At 39.8% G+C, this 18,453-nt stretch overlaps 2 protein-coding genes across 4 annotated transcripts in view; both read right to left on the bottom strand.

Annotated features, from left to right (window-relative positions):
* Positions 1-2,697: 2,697 nt before the first annotated feature.
* Positions 2,698-8,283, bottom strand: nek2 (NIMA-related kinase 2). Its single transcript, XM_072656658.1, has 9 exons — positions 8,109-8,283; positions 6,086-6,303; positions 5,338-5,578; positions 5,135-5,217; positions 4,916-5,042; positions 4,425-4,647; positions 3,859-3,913; positions 3,602-3,678; positions 2,698-2,958 (listed from the first exon to the last, which is right to left on the bottom strand). Exons 1-9 carry the CDS (start codon positions 8,202-8,204, stop codon positions 2,768-2,770), a joined length of 1,311 nt encoding a protein of 436 aa, XP_072512759.1. The 5' UTR covers positions 8,205-8,283; the 3' UTR covers positions 2,698-2,767.
* A 1,331-nt stretch (positions 8,284-9,614) lies between these two features.
* Positions 9,615-18,453, bottom strand: part of lpgat1 (lysophosphatidylglycerol acyltransferase 1) — a 51,517-nt gene continuing 42,678 nt past the window's right edge. For all 3 annotated transcript variants that reach the window (XM_072687502.1, XM_072687510.1, XM_072687518.1), the window contains exons 7-8: positions 14,535-14,641; positions 9,615-13,939 (exon numbers count right to left, since the gene is read on the bottom strand). In XM_072687502.1, coding sequence (XP_072543603.1) covers positions 13,776-13,939; positions 14,535-14,641 — 271 coding nt within the window. In that variant the 3' untranslated portion in view covers positions 9,615-13,775. The remainder of the gene's footprint in view (positions 13,940-14,534; positions 14,642-18,453) is intronic.

Below are 18,453 nucleotides of genomic sequence, written 5' to 3'. Positions count from 1 at the left end.
CTGTAAATAAATGTGTTGAATGTAGTACAATCGATTTTTAAAAAACGCACTATGGTGGACTTTTTAACTTACTGGTCAGAGAATATAAGTATTAAGACCATGATGCTCACGCTACCATTTAACAATAGTCCTTGTGCTGAGAGGCTTTTGGGGAAACCCTGCCCTGGTCTGTCCATATTTAAATCTGAGGGGTCAGACATTTGTAGACCCTCCCTGTAGGCTGTGATCAAAGCGCCCAGTCTGGATTTAGTTACATGATATTTCTTTGCAAGTGGCACAAAGCAGACAGCGCGCGAGCACGGAGAGCGTGTGCATAGGACCCTCTTACCTTACCACACTCCCACCTGTGATTCAGCATGTTTAATAAACCTGACTGACTGCTGTGCTCTAGAACACACACATAAGGGACCCATACGGAAAATTAATATAAGATAAGATAATATATGAGCATGTTTTTGCTTATATGTGAGATCAAATATAATATATATATATATATATATATATATATATATATATATATATTATAACACAATTTTATATATATATATATATATATACACACACACACACACACATATAAAGACACACATTAATGTTCACGTGTGTTTTCAGGACCGTGTGCAGGCTCACACTCATGTAATGCCTCGTCAGTGTGTGACGCAGCTCTCATTCTCAGGAGAAGAAGCTGGGTTCCTGTTTTCCTAAAAAGGTTTGCCTTCAGGCACTTTTTTTCCTCTCCACCCTATGTATACTCTTCCACACCTACCCCTCCATCAATCTCTCTTTACAAACAAACACTGTACTGACAAGAACAAGAGATCAATCCTTCAGAGAACCCCAATCACCTGGCCCCGTCTGTGTCTGTGTGTTCTTTGCATATTTGATGAGTGGAAAAGTGGAAAGAAGTTTGGGTGCTCCAATTTGCTCCAATACCGCTGATGAAGCCTGAAACTGATTTATAATTGTTCTGAATTCTTACCAATTATATGATGGAACAGCTAAATTTAACCCTACTGCTTATTTGTTTGTTGTCAGAATGAAACCATTGATCACATTTCTTGGAATGACTTTAAAAATATTTTCTTAGAAGAAGAGCGTCACGTCACTTCAGCCTGACTCAGAGAAGTGCTTTCCACTAAAGAAGTTAACTTTAAAGAGTATTCCCTTTTCTAGCTAAATGCTTAAAAACAGGTATAAGAAGTTACTGTAAGATACATTTACAGCTGTTTTGCCTTCAGATGCTGTTAAACAGCCAATCCAGCTGATTGTCTGGTACACTGTTTAATTAAGCATCTGCAAAAAGACTTTCTTGCTTGTGGTTAAACACATTAAACCACAGGATCTTGTAATATCCTCATGTTTTGTGTAAATGAGTGTTTTGCTTGAGAATGAAATTACTGTAAATCCTACAAGCCACCACGCCATGTCATTAAAGAGGCTAGGGACGTTCTCTTTAATTCACACTAAAACACACTCAGCACTTCACCGCAAACTCCTGAAACTACAAACAGCCTTTCAAAACCTGAACACTCTCAAACACACAACTAACACGTAATACCAAGAACTCCAGTGTGAGGCCTACAGCCAGATTGCACTTGCTAATGACATTTCTTTAAATACTTGATATGAAGCACTGTACAAAATATGATCATAAATTAAAGCTACATATACAACCAGTACAATGTTTTCAGTTCGGCTTGCTGATTTCTTTTTTTTGCTTCAGCCCGCAGGCAGAGGCTTGATTGTTGACTGTTTACTTGGGGGTGAAGCATTAAAAAAATAAAAAGTAAAAGTAAAAAGGACAATTTCTTAGTAAGCTGGATAACTTAAGCCTCGGGTGAGGAATGTCCAAATGGGAATGTTGCTTAGCTCTCTTTATATTGTGTTCAGGTTATCTGGCTAAACTGAGAGTATTTCACAGAGCATGCTTCCTCAGTGTAGCAAACCAAAGTCAACGCTGTTCAGTAGGAGAAAAGCTAAGGGACATTCCTACTGGACTGTCCTGAACATTAGGCTTCAACTATCTACAGAACTGAGAAATCCTGATTTGTTAAATAGCCACCCCAGAATGTTCTCTGTCCCCAGTGTCTTGTCATTTATCTAAAATATGTATATTGTGTCTTATATATAAAATAATAAAAATGTAAAATTGTAAAAAGTCGTCCAGAGTGGATTTGGTGTTGTTCACAGTGGTGGTGAATAGATCCATATAAGTGTGTGTGCAGGAAAATAATCCCCCAACATTTTTTCTTCTTCAGATGTGCCACTATTTTACCATCATTACATATTAAACCCTGAAGACGCAAGCAGCTTCTCTAGAGATTTGGGATGGTTAACAAAATGGCTAGATTGTGGTGACCCTGGGTTCCTATCACCACCACTGTAAAGAAACTGATGAGTTTCTCGATACTGATTTCCAACCATTTCTGAAAAACACTATTAACATCTCAGTCACTGAAAAACAAAGGACTTTTAAAAAGGTGTTCCTATTTAAGGAAAGTGTGTGTTGAACCATATGAGCTGATCTGTGCTCTGCTATTCAACATATCAATGCTGCTATTAAAAAAAACAAAAAACAACACCACACCCCACAAAACATTTGCAGCGATTTCATATACATGACCCTATCAGCACAATGCTAATGTAAGCCTACAGCAGCTGCTTTAAGAAATCTCTACATTGTTTATGTAGTTGTGCGTGGTGAACTTGGTCATGTGATACACTGGATGGCACACTGCAACCCATCTTAAGCTCTAGGTGGACATGGCTAGCGAATGCCCTGCATTGGCCTGCTCTTCAGTGGGTAGTGGTCCACGCAGGTATTGGCTGTGTGCAGTCTTTTAACAAATACATGCTCCTGCGCATGCACACCAGATTTCAGCTCAGGCTTCAGGTTCTCCTTGCTGTCTCCTGCAAAGTGGACCTTCTTCTTCCCTGGAGAGGTGTTCTCGCTTTCGTCTGCAAGTCAACAAAACAACAGTTATCTCTAGAACAGTCTATAGAATCTGAAGTAAAATACACATAGATGTGGATAATATGGTAAAACTAAGATTAGAATACTGATAATTCCAGCTTAAAATGTGTAAACGCTCCAGGCATGTGTGTTTGATCACTGTGTGTGTGTCCAACACAAATGGTAAATATGGCTGTCTCGCCCTGTTTGACAATCATAGTCTACCGTTTGCTGGCAACTGTTTATGAATGAATACGTTCATAAAGGTACTCGTTATACACAGGTGTATTTAATCACACTGTTTTATAAAAGCTCCCCTTTACATCAGGTATAACATCCATTAACCATGGGAAGCTTCCTGTAAGGCAAAGTGATAGGCTGTGTGTAGCCAAGCTACTTTTTACCAATAAGAGGACTTTCACTGGCAAATGTCAGTAATCGACATATTTGCACTCTTTATTGCATTTTTTTTATTGTAATTGATTAAATGTTCCTTAAAGTGTAACATCATAAAGACCCATGCAGCACCTCCAAAAAACAACACAAGTAACAAAACACACACAGAAATATATACAAATGTATACACAGCACAAGCAGCTGCTCAGTCTGTGGTTAAGGGGTCTAATGGCCTCCGTTTCACTTCCATACCTATAGCATCTGAATAGAATGGATTTGGCGCCCTCTGCTGCCTCATAAGGTTATAGGACTTCAATAAGCTCTCCGCTCTGTTGGTGAAGCAAAAGTCATAAAACACAATAATGTAGTAGTTTATTTATTTTAAACAAACAAACAAACCACACAATATCTTATTTCAGGCTATTTTAACTCTTGGGCATATTTAGTCTAGCCTTAATCTAATCTAGCTTTATCTTGGTCTGACAAAACAGTTAATTAAAAAGATTTACCTGGCAAGCTTTTCATTCGATAGTCTCTCCCTCATGCATAATTCCTGCTCCTTTTCTGTTAGAAGGGAAAAAGAAAACATTAACCTGCTTTCACACTGAATGCAGATGCGAATTTCCACTGTAAAAAGCACATTGGCCACCCCGTGGCAGACAGGCAAGGTCACGAAGTTCAAATGTTTTCAAATTTGCATGAAATGCATCTGCCAATTTGAGAGCATTGAGTGAGTCTGTTAGTTTCTTTAAAGATAAAGCAACAGCTAATTTTACCCGTTTATGAACATGAGCTGAACAAAACCAGCCTGAAAATCTATCGTGACCCAGCAGGAAGACGTTTTGCATGGTTTTTGAGGGTTTGCAAGGTGTCGGCATAAGCTGGTCTTCATAGTTTGTAGTAATCAGCATTTAAACTACCTAAGAAAAAGGTGTCTCCAACTTGCCAGCACACAGGCCCTTTCTCACAACAGAGCTTAAATCTACATTTCTAAATCTTTACTTGTCTCATACGGCATCACTTATTTGTTCATCAAACTGAATCGTGAAGTGAGGAGTAAAATCAGGAGACTTACGCTCCAGTCTCTCCTCTCGCTCCTTTAGAGCCCGCTCTCTCTCCCGCAGCGCCTGCTCCTTCAGCCGCAGCTCTGCAGAAACAGGGGCCTCCAGTGGTTTATTCTGTCCAGGGTCACCTGACCTCCGCCGCTGCCTCACCTCTGCCTTCCGGTGCTCCGCCGCCACATGGCATGAGATTAAACTGCTCTGCAGAATGGAGTCCACGGAGGGACGCAGATAGTCCTGATAAATGGGGGAGGATACGGTAAACATGTGTCAAAGCAACAAGGTGGCATTACCTGGACAGACTTCAGTTCACCTGTTCTTAAGAAATCAGTTAGTTACCTACATCTTGTAGAAAACAATACTAGAATAGTACAGCCTGCCTACTGTGACAACTGCCATGTAGTAAAGCCACGTCATGTAATTTGTCCATCTTGTCTGTACAAAGCCTTTCTTCTAGCTGTTTCTCCACCATTTGAGGAATGATCACAAACAAAGCCAAACAAACCTTTAAATGAAGCATTCTGGACAGAAGTGTGTTGAGCTCCTCAGAGTATCGATACGGGATCCTTCTAAACTTCCCCTCTTTAATTTTTTCTGCCAGTTCCTTTTGGTTATATGCAGTGAATGGGGGACTGAAAAGGATTTATTGTGGAAATGTCACAAAAGCATTAAGTCAGGAGGAAACAATGCAATCTAGCCTACTATTAAAGGTGTTAATACTCACGACAAAGCACAAAGCTCATACAGCAAACATCCTAACGACCAGATATCTGACTTTTCATTGTATGACATGCGATTCATTTGTTCCTGTTGGGGAAAAAAACAAAACAAACAAAACAAAATAAATTTACTCTTAAACCCAATTAACAGTAATAAAATGTACTATAAAGCATTAAAACATGTCCAAGCTTCAAACAAGATGCTTACAGGAGACATGTAATACGGGGTTCCCACAAATGTTTTTGCGAAGCTTGTGTCATGCTTGAGTATTCTCGCCAGACCGAAATCGCCAAGCTTTACATTCTGTTTAGCATCAAGGAAGATGTTTGCGGGTTTGAGGTCGCGGTGCAGAACCGTGCTGCCTCCGTTACTCCTGCCATGACACTCCTTCAGCGCCAGAGCCAGCTGAGCCATCACACGCAAGATAAGCTCCTCCTCAAGATACCTCCTGCCAAGGGCATCACACACAAACAGTTTAGGCTACCAAAACAACAGAACACTGCAAAAGAAAAGCTGGAAAGGAGTTTTTGACCTCACTTTCATCTGGTGATCGCAGCATTATGAGCATAAGGACTAGAGCTTGGCTGAAGTTAAGCTTGGGATATTTAGATTAAACAGCCACAGAGAGAGAGACAGAGAGAGAGAGACAGAGAGAGAGAGACAGAGAGAGAGAGACAGAGAGAGAGATTAAACCTGCGATACCTTAATGATTGGGCCAACAATGCGACAGTGTAGACAGTTGTCTCATTTGGGAGCCCCACTAAATAGCCATCATGCACAATTTCTTAGCTAACCATTTAATTAACAAGAAAAAATGAGGTGCAAAACATACAAATTCCAGGTGTTAAGATCAGATTTAGTCATAATAATAATAATAATAATAATAATAATGTTTGGCACAAACATTCTCCCAATCCTTCTTGACCCAAATGGTTGTATTTAACTTAATTCTTACCGGTCTTTAATGCATTTGGAGATGAGGCTGGCGAGGTCTCCTCCCTCGCAGTACTCCATCACTATATACAGTGTTGTGTTTGTGCGGTCTATAATACGGTCGTAGTATCTGACAATGTTGGGATGTTTCAGCTCCCGGAGCAGATTCACCTCTGAAACCAGCATCTGCTTCTCCGCTTCTGCCATGGTGCCATAATCCAGCTCCTTCCACACCAGGATCTAAAAGAGGCAGCAAAACTGATTAAATTGTATTCCTTCCTCTAGTTCGATACTTCCAGAAGTATTTGATGGTAAAACACCCTACTGAAACAACCGTCTGCTGTCCTTTTTTTTTTTTTAAATAAGGGTCCATATCACTTAGTCTAATAAGTAATTATTTAATTACATATTACAGTGGCAAAACTCAACAGTTCATTAAGCCTCAATAAAGCTGTTTTTTCCCCTTCAGTCTTTGTGATGAACACATTTCCACATAGCCCATTCAGCCTGCAGCGCTTTAGCAATGTGTAATTCTTCTGTTTGTATTGAGGACCCCTTTAACCTTGTAAATGTGAGTTCAGCATACCCCCACTGTAAACGAAGCTATGTTAGAGACTTAAGGCAGATAGACAGATAGATAGATAGATAGATAGATAGTTAGATAAAGTCAGTTTTTACAGCAGCAAAATCAAACAAGAGAGCAGCATAATAAAGGCACTTAAAATAGTAGGAAACAGTAAACCTGACTATAAATACAGCTATATTAATAAATACAGCTATAATATACATAATATAACCCAATTATAGAAATAAGAAGTACTAGAAAAAGTGATCGCAGTGCAGTAATAATATTAATATAATGTAGTGATGTAAGGCATCCTAGGGTATCAGTACAGTATAAGTGATAAACAATAGAGTTTTAAAGTGGCAGTGCAGATGACAGAGCTGTGTGGCAGTACATAGTGATGAACAGAATAGCGTCCGATTGAGAAACAGTGGGACTGTTCTATTAGTACACTCAGTGCCCAATAATGTCCCGGCACAGTGACGAGGCGTTGTACAGTGAGATCGCTGTTGGGAGAAACGATCTCCTGTACCGTTCCTTGCTGCAGCAGAGCTGAAGGTCACTCATGATCAAGTATTAAAGTGAGTAGAACACTATAATCTATTCTACCAAGTATTTCTGTTCAGCACTGGATCATCACTGGTTACAAGCTTCACCTCTCCAGAGAACACCACCCAATCCAATCCTGCGTGGCTTTATACCCCTCTAGCCCACATCAGAGGATGGTGCCCTTGCTGCTGCTCCTCCTCCTCCAGAGCACCCTGTTACTGGGCCATACTTTTCTATGAAGATTCTCAAAGCTGAACTCTCTCATTAGAGAAGCTGCTTGTGCATCACATCTCCTTCACTTATGGGTTTTGAATGTGTGCCAAGTCCTGTAATTAGCTAGTATTATAATAGATCTAGATAGATAGCTAACTTTATTAATCCCAGAGGGAAAGTCAGGAATGCTTGTATAATGGTCAGGAAGTCAGGAATGCCAAACATAATGATGTTGGGTAGTAAACAACGTGTTGCTGGTCAGTAGAGGTATTGATGGGTTGGTTGGACGCACACAGGTACAAGACACATGTATGGTTGCTGACTTTGTCTGTGAACTCCAGTCACGTTATGAATTTTTTAGTTCCACCAGCAGCTCTCCTGATTTAGCTAATACTGGAATGAAAACTAGCTAACTAGGTGGTTAGAGAACTGGACATACTGGCCTTCCTCCAGCAGGGCGCTGGAAATGGTTAAGCTCTCTCACACGTAGTAATGCTAAACACATAGTGCAAGCTTGCTAGCTAGCGACCTTCCAGCAGAGATAAACAGACTATCGGAACCCCATGTAACTATAAACACACACACACACACACACACACACACACACACACACACACACACACACACACACACGCTTGCTTCCTCATCGGGGGGTCAAACAGAGTTAGCTATGCTAGCTAGCTCTAAGTTAGCTGGCTGTGGTTACGGGTCTGTTTACCTTTCCGTCTGATTTTCTCTTTATCTTCTGGCACTTTCCATAAGATCCGGACCCAATGGTGCACAGCACCTCGTACTGCTCCGTGTGTGAGGGCATTATAGAAACACGGTCAGAGCAGCACAGAGCCGCTGTAAACCCTCGTCCTTTACAGGTAAACACGCTCTAAAGCGAATCAACAGCCGCTCCTGCAGCGCGTTGAACACACGGCGGTTTAAAACTGCCACCCCGTCTCTGCGACCTGATTGGCTGCGGGCGCTACCGTAGAGACGATTTCATTGGCTGAGAGAGAAATACAGTGCCCGTTGCCTAGCGACACCAATCATATTGTGAGGAGGGGGGGGGGGCGGTGACGACGACGAGAACAGTCCGGTATCATGGCAGACGAGCAGAGGCTTAAAACGGTCCCCCGGTTTAATAAACAGATCTGCTGATTTAGCAAGTTCCCGCAATTTAAAGTCTGAGGGAAACATTTGAATATTTGACAGATCAAGAAAACGGTTTTACGTTGTGTGTCAAAATATACATTTTCTACCGTGAACTGTACTGTTAATACAGGTGCATGTAATGTAAGGTTACATAAAGGCCTGCCCTCCTGCCCTTGCCTGGAGTTTTATGTGTTTGCTAAATCTCTGCTAATCCTGGTTATGCTTTCTGGCCATTAACAGTAAAGATGACATGAACTGCATGTTCAACAAAACAATAAAACTATACAATCCTATTATTCCCCTTTAAACTCATCTCCAACACACTGAGCAGCTGTTTAGGTTGTCCAGTCAAGGGGGGGGGGGGTATTTATATATACATATACATCTTTAAAAATATTTTGAAGTATTTTGGTAGCAAAATGTAGTGTAGTAATTTTTTTCTTAAATCATACCCTTTTTTCATCATGTTTTTTCTTGGCTTTTGGCCCACCATAAACATTGCATCTTATTTACCCTTCATTTTCATTTAGCTTGCACTTGCAATGCATTTGTTTTTTTTTTTGGGGGGGGGGGTGTTTTAAAAAGGTGCTATATAAAGTTTAGAGCCTCATGAGTACCATCATGTCATTACGCTCACTTTAATTAAAGCATCAGGGGGATTTTTCACAAAGCACACAGCTCCCTCTACAAGACCTCTGAAGATGCCCTGTGGTGTCTGGCACCAAGCAGCAAGCTGTTCGCCTCAGATTTCTGTCAGCTGCGAGTTGGATCCAATGCCATCCCATAGGTAAACACCACCATCTAATTGCTGTTAAAGAAAACAAGACTCATTAGACCTGTCTACCTTCTGCTATTGCTCAAAGGTACAGTGCAGATGCTCGTGTCTCCAGTGTAGACACTTTTGCCAGTGGACGAGGATCAGCATGGGCACTCAGACAGGTCCGACTGGCGCCACACTGTGTAGTCAGGCCTTCCTCAAGTAAGCATCATTAAACACTTGAGACTTGTTCGCTCTGTTTAAGACTCCTAAAGCATCAGGTTTGTTAACAAACAGTTTCACACTCAGACACACAGAGGTTAATTGATATTTATCATTTTTATTCCAGCACAATTAAATTCTGTGTCATCAAATGGCTGGGTAGCGAGGAAGAGAGGGGGAAACAGGAGTACAAAATGAAAACGAAAGACCAGTCTAATGTAATTTGTTAAAATTCCTAGCCCACCCCACCCTCCCCTTCCCAAAAAGACCCCTAAAACAGTTCCCCCTGCTTCAACTCTTTCGCTGGAAAGACAGTGACAGAATGTGGGCTGACCACTCCTTTCTCTCCCTCCTTCTCTCGGATTGGAAGAAAGTTCCAGAACGTTTCCCAGCTTGCCCTTAAATGCTCTCTGCAATCTTCAGGCCGGTGAAGCTTTCCTGCGTCATACACATTTCAGTCTTCAGCAAGCTGGGGAGGAATAAACACAAACAAAAACAAAAGCAAAAGCAAAACACACTCCCACAAAATGGCCATGATCAGGAAGATGACAATTACTGGACCAGGTCTGGATCTACTAACTGATCTACTGGTTTGTACAGCTGAGTAATGTGGGCGTGTCTTGGAGGACTTCTTTATTTATTTGTGTTTTTATTTTTTATTGCTGGACTGTGCCCGAATTCCCTTTTAGTAGAGCCAAAAAATCAAAAATACAATTTCCCCGAAAAAACAGTCACAAGCGCACAGGGGCTCGGAGCGTGGCCTTTCATATCACAGTCCTGTTTCTTGGGACGAACGCAAGGAAAGGCGCGCACACAGTCATGGGTTTGAGTCAAGCCTCAGTTTTCCTTAGCAATGGAAGCAGGACTTATCCATTATGAGCCAAGTGGTTACATCTACTGTAAATAGGTAGCTGTCCTAATAGTTTTGCAATAATAATCATTAAAAAAAACAAAAAAAAAAACCAAACAAACAAACAAAAAAAAACTCTTTTTCCATTTAAAACACCTTAAAGCAGTAGTTCGGTCCAAATTGAGATGTACAGTTGTCCCCTTTACTCAAATAGGAGCTGATCAGACAAGGCATGTTTGGTGTCTGAAGTTTGCTACTTTAATTTGACACTGGAACTACAAGGCTAACGTGGCTAACAAGTAATGAAAGTTTACACCCCACCAATTAGCATCACACAAGCTGCCTACATCTGACTTCCAACAATACACTGTACTTTATCATTCAGTATGAGCCTCTATTTAATGCCCATGGGTTTCAGACTGCAGCTACTAAAGTACTGTAATACTGATTTATATAATAAAAATAAAACAAGCATTACCAATTCTACAACTCTTGAGTCTGAACTGAGAGAGAATACATTCAGTCAAACAGCGCCCCCTGCAGTACAAAAATATGAACAGCTATTAACAGACTTTGGCCTTTTAACTATTATCATGACGATATTATGACTTATTTTTTAAATAGTATTTATACTGTGATTGTTTTTCTTGTTGCAGTACAGTACAGTATTTGTTTCAATCCACCCTCTCTCTGCATTTACTAAAGGCCTCTTCATTCTGATTAGGGCTGGTCTGATTACAAACCCCTCCTTTAAGCCAGTTCCGAAACCTGTCTACACAGATTAGCCACAAAATTAGCACAAAATATTGAGTAGGTCCCCCTTGTGCTGCCTCAAAAGCTCTCAGCATTTGATGCATGGACTTGCATTAGCAGCAGGTCCTTTAAGTCCTGCAAGTTGTGAGATGGGGCCTCCACTGATTGCATCAATGATCATCATGTCGCCGGTTCACCAGTTATCCTTTCTTGTGTTTCACTTCACCTGGCAGTGGTGTTAATGCTGTGGCTTATCTGTGTACATCCACTCATATTTACCCATACCCTTCGAAAGCTATCCATCTATACCCACTCCCATAAAAATTACAATTTTATTTTATTACAAGATTCTTTATTAAAAAAGTAGAACATTTCTATAATAATGTACTATCCACAAGCTAATATGTGTAATGTTAATATGTGCTTTCCCTCTCTGCTCTTGCTCTCAAGGTAAAGACCAAGAGACATTATTAGAGGAGAGATGGTCTCTGATGCCCATGTGGGTTTTGATGTATGCAGTTAGCACAATTCTAGCAGATCTACATAGGCTTCCATCACTCGTTCGTTACATTAGCCTCATAGCTCCAGTATAAAACTAAAGAAGCAATCTTAAAGACTGTTTCTTAAGAAATATGTCTTGGCTGAACGACTTGTATTCAAAACAGGGGGGGAAATTATGTACATTTTATTTTTTTGTTGAACTTTCGCTTTAACAGACTGCAGTAACACAGCAGACATACAGGCTACAGCCATTGGTCAAGTTAAGCAAGCTTTGTGGACCGTTACAGCTTTGGTTCCTAAATTAGCTCAACAAAGAAAAGGATGGTTCAGCGCAGTAGTAATACACCCAGGTATGGAGAGAGAAACTTCTAGAAAACACCAGATGTATGTGAGGTGTACTGTTTCTTTTTTATATATATATCCTCATTCTTTAACATTCATGATATTTTGAAACTAAAAACAACTCAAAAACGTTAACAGATTGTGATGTTGCCGAAACGTCACAAACATGGATTCTACCTCGGCGTTTATGTACAAGACTGAACGTAATGTAAAAGTTCACATAATTGTAATTGAGGGGGGAAAAAAAATCAAATTAAAATCTTTATCAATAAACTGTGATTTTTGCCAACACTGATATAACATACAGCAATCAAACATTAATTTAAAAAAATGAATAATAAAAAAAAGGAAAACAAGGATAAAGTCGACCATCACACACACTCACTTCGGCAGGTTATGCTGTTATAAATTTACAGTAATGACACCTGTAAGCCTAATTTTTTTTTTTTTACACGTTTTCCTATTTTTCTTTGCAGAATGCTGCAGTATTCAACATTACTCAGTTATTCATTCAGTCAAAGTCTTTTCTTTTTTCCCCCCTGGTAGGATCTGTTCCCCCATGAGCCCTCAGACACTAAGCATATGGCTTAATTATATCTGTAAAACACCAAAATATATTTAGACTAAGGTGAGGGAGGGCGTGTATTTTTACTCTGGAGCTCTTCTATTAGCAGTTCAGTGTGTACGGAGATGTCTTTGCATGTTGTGTGTGTGTGCATATGTGTGTGTATGAATGTAAGTGTTACAGTAGAGGGCAATAACAAAGTTCCCCATACTGAGTTAGCAGTTAGCAATCAGTTAATCAGCGAGGTCTGATCTCCACGTCCTCCGCGTCCGATCTGGGGCGGCCAGTGTAAACGTAAACAACCATTTCAGTCGGCTCTCGCAATACTGTCTACGCACAGACACGGAAAAATCGAAGCGTACAGACAAAACACGAGACAAACGACACAGTCGGGAAAATAATAAAAAACAAAAAATAGAAAGAAGCACGCGGCAGGGCTGTTTCCACAGATACAGAACAGGCGGTACGGATCTATAGTGCAATGAATGTCCGGAGGACCATCCGCGGAGGGGATGAAGCGTACGGTGGCGCTCCCCTCGTCTGTTTCAGTGTATGAAGGACGAAAAAAAGGAAGAAGAATAAAAAAACAAAAAAACAAAACATCCTTTGGAAGCTCTCCTCGCAACGTCCATGTAAAGAAGAGAAGAGCAGGTTAGTGTCACCAATGGCAGAAAACAAATATGGAAAAAAAAGAAAGAGGGTAAAAATGTCAGAAATTCTATCTGGCTTATTCCTGAGCCTAATTTTTGATTGTAGTTTAAAAAAAAAAAACAAATAAACAAACAAACAAAAAAAAATGTGTCCACATGTGCATGAGTAAACATTTAGACGTGCATAATATATAATATATATGTATGTATGTATGTATGCATGAGTGTGTGTGTGTGTGTGTGTGTGGGTGGGTGTGTGTGTAAACATGATGTAATATTTCCTACATATTTAAGCGGTGGACGTGAATGTCTTTTGCAGGCCGGTCTAAACTCTGTGTGTGTGTGTGTCTAAACAAATCGAAAGTTGGGATTTAGGATCAAACAACAACATTAGATGCCGTTTGCCGTTCTGCGCAGCCTCCACACTCCGCGAACGTCCATCCTGCCATCCGTTGATTGAAGACGGTTTCCAGGGCTGTTTAACAGATCCAAAGTCAGCTCAAGGTCGGCAGCTCCGGCCCCTTTCCTTTTATTCCTTCTTTATCCTCAAAGTTGCTCCCTCTCTCCCTCCCTTTCTCTCCCTCCCTCGCTCGCTCTCTTCCTCACCACAGCAGGGAGAAGAACCAGCAGTAGATGTGCTGAAGGATTTTGTACCACATGTAGCCAGAGGCGAAGGCAAACGATTGGACAGCACAAAGCCACACAGGGTCGAGGGTCATCTCTCGGGAAACTGCCTCCTTCTGACCTTTTGGTGGAGGGAACGCTCCTTCAAAACACAATCAGATCAGATCACACATGAGCTAGTTTAGAAGCATTTCAGAAACGCAGAATGGGTGTTCATTTCAGTACATCATTAATTATATTGATAGAAAACAGAATTAAAAAAAAAAAATACAAAAACAACTAAGTGCAATATAATACAGACGTATATCACTTCATTTTATTAACTATAACTATAAAATTGTCTATAATAAGTTCAATATACAACTAAAACTATCTAATAACTATATTTTGATAAACTACAACCATTTTATTTGTTGTCTATGTTAAGTGCCATATAGACACAAATGCAAATGACATTTTATTACATTGTATTAGCTTTATCTTAATGAACTATAACTATTTTGTTCATTGTCTAAAAGAAGTGCAATACAGACATAAATGCAAATAAATGCAAACCATTTTATTTAATTGACCCCTAAAATAATTAAATAAATAAATGGCCAGAATACTAGTAAATATTTGATCAAATACTACTATAAATCAATACAGCCGAATCCATTCAGAATGATGCGTTACGCTGCACTGATGCATTTCAACACCCCTAACTCCTAACAGTTTAAAAACTCCAGATTACTTACCAGTCTGGTAGAAATGAGCCAGAAGGTCCTCCTTCTCCACAAATCTCTGATAGAGCCAGTCTGTCAGAGCCTCCGTCTCCACTGGCACATCTTTTATGGCATAAGTCCTGAAAAACACAGCACACACACCTCTGATATTAGGATACTACTGATACATAATTTAGCGGTTATAATCAACCATCATTCAACATAAACAGAAAGCCCAACATAAACAAGTGATAAAAGTTTTCCACAAATGTTATATAATAAATAATAAAATATAAAAAACACAGAAACTTAATGCTACTTTAAACAACAGCCAAACTAACTGTTTAGTGTCAAGAGCATCAATTTCACAAACACTGCTAGAGCTTTTTAAGTTAAGTCATAAAGCCATCATTGCCAACCATATACATGTATAAGTCTCAGTTGAAAGATAGATATTAAAAATGTTTAAGTGTCCAGATTTTAACTAAGTAAATATGGAGTTCTACACAGTAGCCAATTACAACAGAGGTAATTCACATTCAGTCTTAACAGCACAGTGACAAAAGCATCTTGTTTAATTCTAAGGAATAGAGAAAGATTAAAGTGTACTGTATCAGTGAAATATTAATTATTTGGTACATAAACATGTGTAAAGGTTGTACGTGGGCCTCAGGGAAATGAATAAAAGACAAGAAAAAAAAGTGTGGGATATAGGCCCTTTAATGTGTTTGTTAACTGTAATTTATAAGCGCTTACTTACACACACACACACACACACACACACACACACACACACACACACACACACACACAGAGACAGACAGACAGACAGACAGACAGACAGACAGACAGACAGACAGACAGACAGACAGACGCAGAAACACTGAGTCATTGACCGCTCTGTGTGGAGGAGATAAAATCCAGCAGGGTAGTGAGTGATTAGCTGAAGCAGCGCCGGACCGTGCTCAGCCTGAAGCCTTTTTTTAAAAGAGCGCTAAGCCTCAGTTTTTTTGCTGATTTCTTCTGCCCAGTCCAGCAGCTGCTGCGCGAACAGCTTGAGGAAATGCAGTCGCGGCACTGCAGGAAGTGCTGAAGGAAGGAAACTCACACGGCAGTTGACGGCCCGCTAACGCCCTGGCCGTCTCAGTCATCAGCACTCAGCAGCCCAGCAAACACCACATAACCACACCAAATCCAATAGGAACAATACAATGCCCAACCTGAATAAACTAAACCAAACTCCAACACAGATACAGACTTTTCTCCAGAGAAACGCTTCTGGTTAGTCATTCGCTGTGCAATGCAAAAGCAGTCCCCAGATGCATTTTAGAATTACTATCAATCTTAAAATAAGGTTTTGATGTGAAACGCTCTGTTTTAGAGAAACTTGCTGAAGCAGAATTGTTAAAAAAAAAAAAAATAAATAAATAAATAAATACCTGGTTCCTATCCCCTCCACTGAAACAAAATCTGATCTGGCAAGTTTGTCTACAGTAAAATACTAATTATTACCCATCAACACAGCCAATGCATTTTCTTAGTTTGCCCTTTGCCCCATCTAGAGGGGTAGCTAAAGCCCAGCTGCTCACGCTCTGCTATGTGTCGCTCTGCAATAGTAGCTCATGTTGTTCAAACGCAGGCTTTAAAAAGCTGTGAAATCTTAAGCAGCTGCGTTGGACAACGCTTAAGGGAGACCTGTAGATAAATCAACCAGCAGTAAACCAACAGCAAGAGCAGTAAAGTACAGCTCCAGTTCTCCCCTAAAGCCTCCACTATAACAAGAACCCATGAGTTGTATGACTGACTGACCACTGACTGTGTAATTATATATATATATATATATATATATATATATATATATATATATATATATATATATATATATATATATATATATATATATATGAGATCTGTTAAGTCCCTGAGGGAGACATGCTGTCCTCACTGGACGTACGGATGAAGATGAACACAATGCTTTGCTTTCAAATAGAAAAAATATTTAATCAAACATCACTGCCGCTGTGATTCTGTTACTTGTTACACAAAATAAGTACCATCCTTGTTTCTATATACCATAAAAAGATTTAAAGTAGTTTTAAAGCAATTCTGATCCGTTCATCATTAAAATTGAATACAGATTCCAATTATGCGAATGATGGCGTCAAGATCTAAAAGTCCTTAAGCAAAGAGCAGGACTGCACAAACATACAACGAAAAGACTCCACAGTCAGGGTCGTTCACCCTCTGCAATTTAAACAAGCAAGGACCTTAATCATGGTCTTGCATTTGACTGAACGCTCTCCGTATGACGCTAATCAAATGAATGCATACTCAAACAAGTGTTTACTGAGTGCAGACGAATATCAGCTGTTTCTGGTGAATGTGTTTGGGAGTATTGGGACTAATCACGGCTGTTTTCACAGCCTGTTAAAAATCACTGGCATTTCTGCAGCGAGTGACTGCAACACATATTGCAATTAATACTCTCAATTCTGTGTTCCCACAAGGCTTCACATGAAGAAAAGGTTTATGTTGATACACCGGTTCTTTGTATATGCTACATAAATGCCTTGAAAATAAAGAATTACCAATATCTTACATACTACAGGCATAACTACAGTGACGTCTGAGGTATAACGATTCACAAAACTCAGAATTAACATTTTTATCAACAGCAAAAAATAAAGAGTGGCTGAAAACGGGCCGTATGTTAAGAATTTATTTATTTTTGAGCACTCAACATTCTAAAAGTACTAAAAAAAAAAAAAAAAAAAAAAAAAAAAAAAAAACTGAGCTTCATTATGATCCTGTAATTTCCAACCTAACCTACTAGCCACAAGCTAACATGGCAGTCATGGCACAACAATGTCAAAACAAAACAATCCTCACAAATGTGTCCAGCAGTGCTCGGTGAGATATCCAAACACATGGATATTATGTCACAGTCTTTTCCTCTCCTGTGCATGTCTGTACCTTTATCTCTAATATTGTTACAGCACACTTTCATTTTCACAGCTTTCCCTCAGATTCACAGTCTGACTTGCAAAAGATGCAACTTCTGCTGGCTTCATTCAACTTCAACCACCTGAAGAACATCTGTAGAACAAATGGGTGAAGATCACTCCCAAACATTACTCCTATAGATTTAAAGCTGTTGCTGCAAAAGGTGTTTCTACCAAGTGCTAGTCTGAAGACAAGCGGAAGACAAGCGTCCAGGCTCTTTTCTGTCCTGGCACCAAAGTGGTGGAACAAGCTTCCCCTGGGTGTCTGAACGGCCGAGTCGCTCGCTGTCTTCAAACGCAAACCGAAGACCCACCTCTTCCGAGAGTATTTGGGCGAATAGAGTACTATGGTCGCCTTATTGTCTTGTGTTTAGTAATGTCTAAGCTTAGAGGTATCTTTGAATTATTAGTCTATTCTAACTAGCTAAGGTTTCTTTCTTGGGTAAATAGCAAAGCACTTTGTAAGTCGCTCTGGATAAGAGCGTCTGCTAAATGCCGTAAATGTAAATGTAAGAAGTAGAATACTTGCTGACTGAAGGGGGTTAAATGCTTTTGCAAGGCACAGTAGATATAAAACTCATTAACTGTACGTTAAGAACTTTTTATGACCATTTCTAATTACGTACTAAAGTTAACAGACTGAAATAAACAAAAATATTTTCTTCCAACATGCTAAAATGTATATTTTCAATGGTATATTTAAACTAACAAGCTAAAATGGTCAGTTTCATTTAACAAGTAAAAAATGGGTCTGTAATGACATCTGTCCATACTGGAAAAGAAAGTGGCAATATGCATCTCAATTCATACATCTTGTTCTGTTTTCCTGTAAAAGCAGGGGGCAGAAGCCCACTAGAGTCCACTGGTTTCATCAGCAGGTCTCAATCCTCAAACAGTGATTAGTTGGATCTGTGAGCTCCTACTTGGTTCCAATTAAAACCTGCTTTCAC

The sequence above is a fragment of the Salminus brasiliensis genome, chromosome 1, assembly GCF_030463535.1.
Source record: "Salminus brasiliensis chromosome 1, fSalBra1.hap2, whole genome shotgun sequence".
Taxonomy (NCBI): Eukaryota; Metazoa; Chordata; class Actinopteri; order Characiformes; family Bryconidae; genus Salminus; species Salminus brasiliensis.
This window is presented reverse-complemented; position numbering and strand designations above follow the sequence as displayed.

What these genes read in the sequence shown, in the direction of transcription:
- nek2 (XM_072656658.1), bottom strand. Translation starts at nt 8,204, where the DNA reads ATGCCCTCACACACGGAGCAGTACGAGGTGCTGTGCACCATTGGGTCC. An exon ending in TCCAAATGCATTAAAGACCG is followed by an intron (nt 5,579 to 6,085) that starts GTAAGAATTAAG and finishes TGCCCTTGGCAG; the next exon opens with GAGGTATCTTGAGGAGGAGC. An exon ending in CCCCGTATTACATGTCTCCT is followed by an intron (nt 5,218 to 5,337) that starts GTAAGCATCTTG and finishes TTTCCCCAACAG; the next exon opens with GAACAAATGAATCGCATGTC.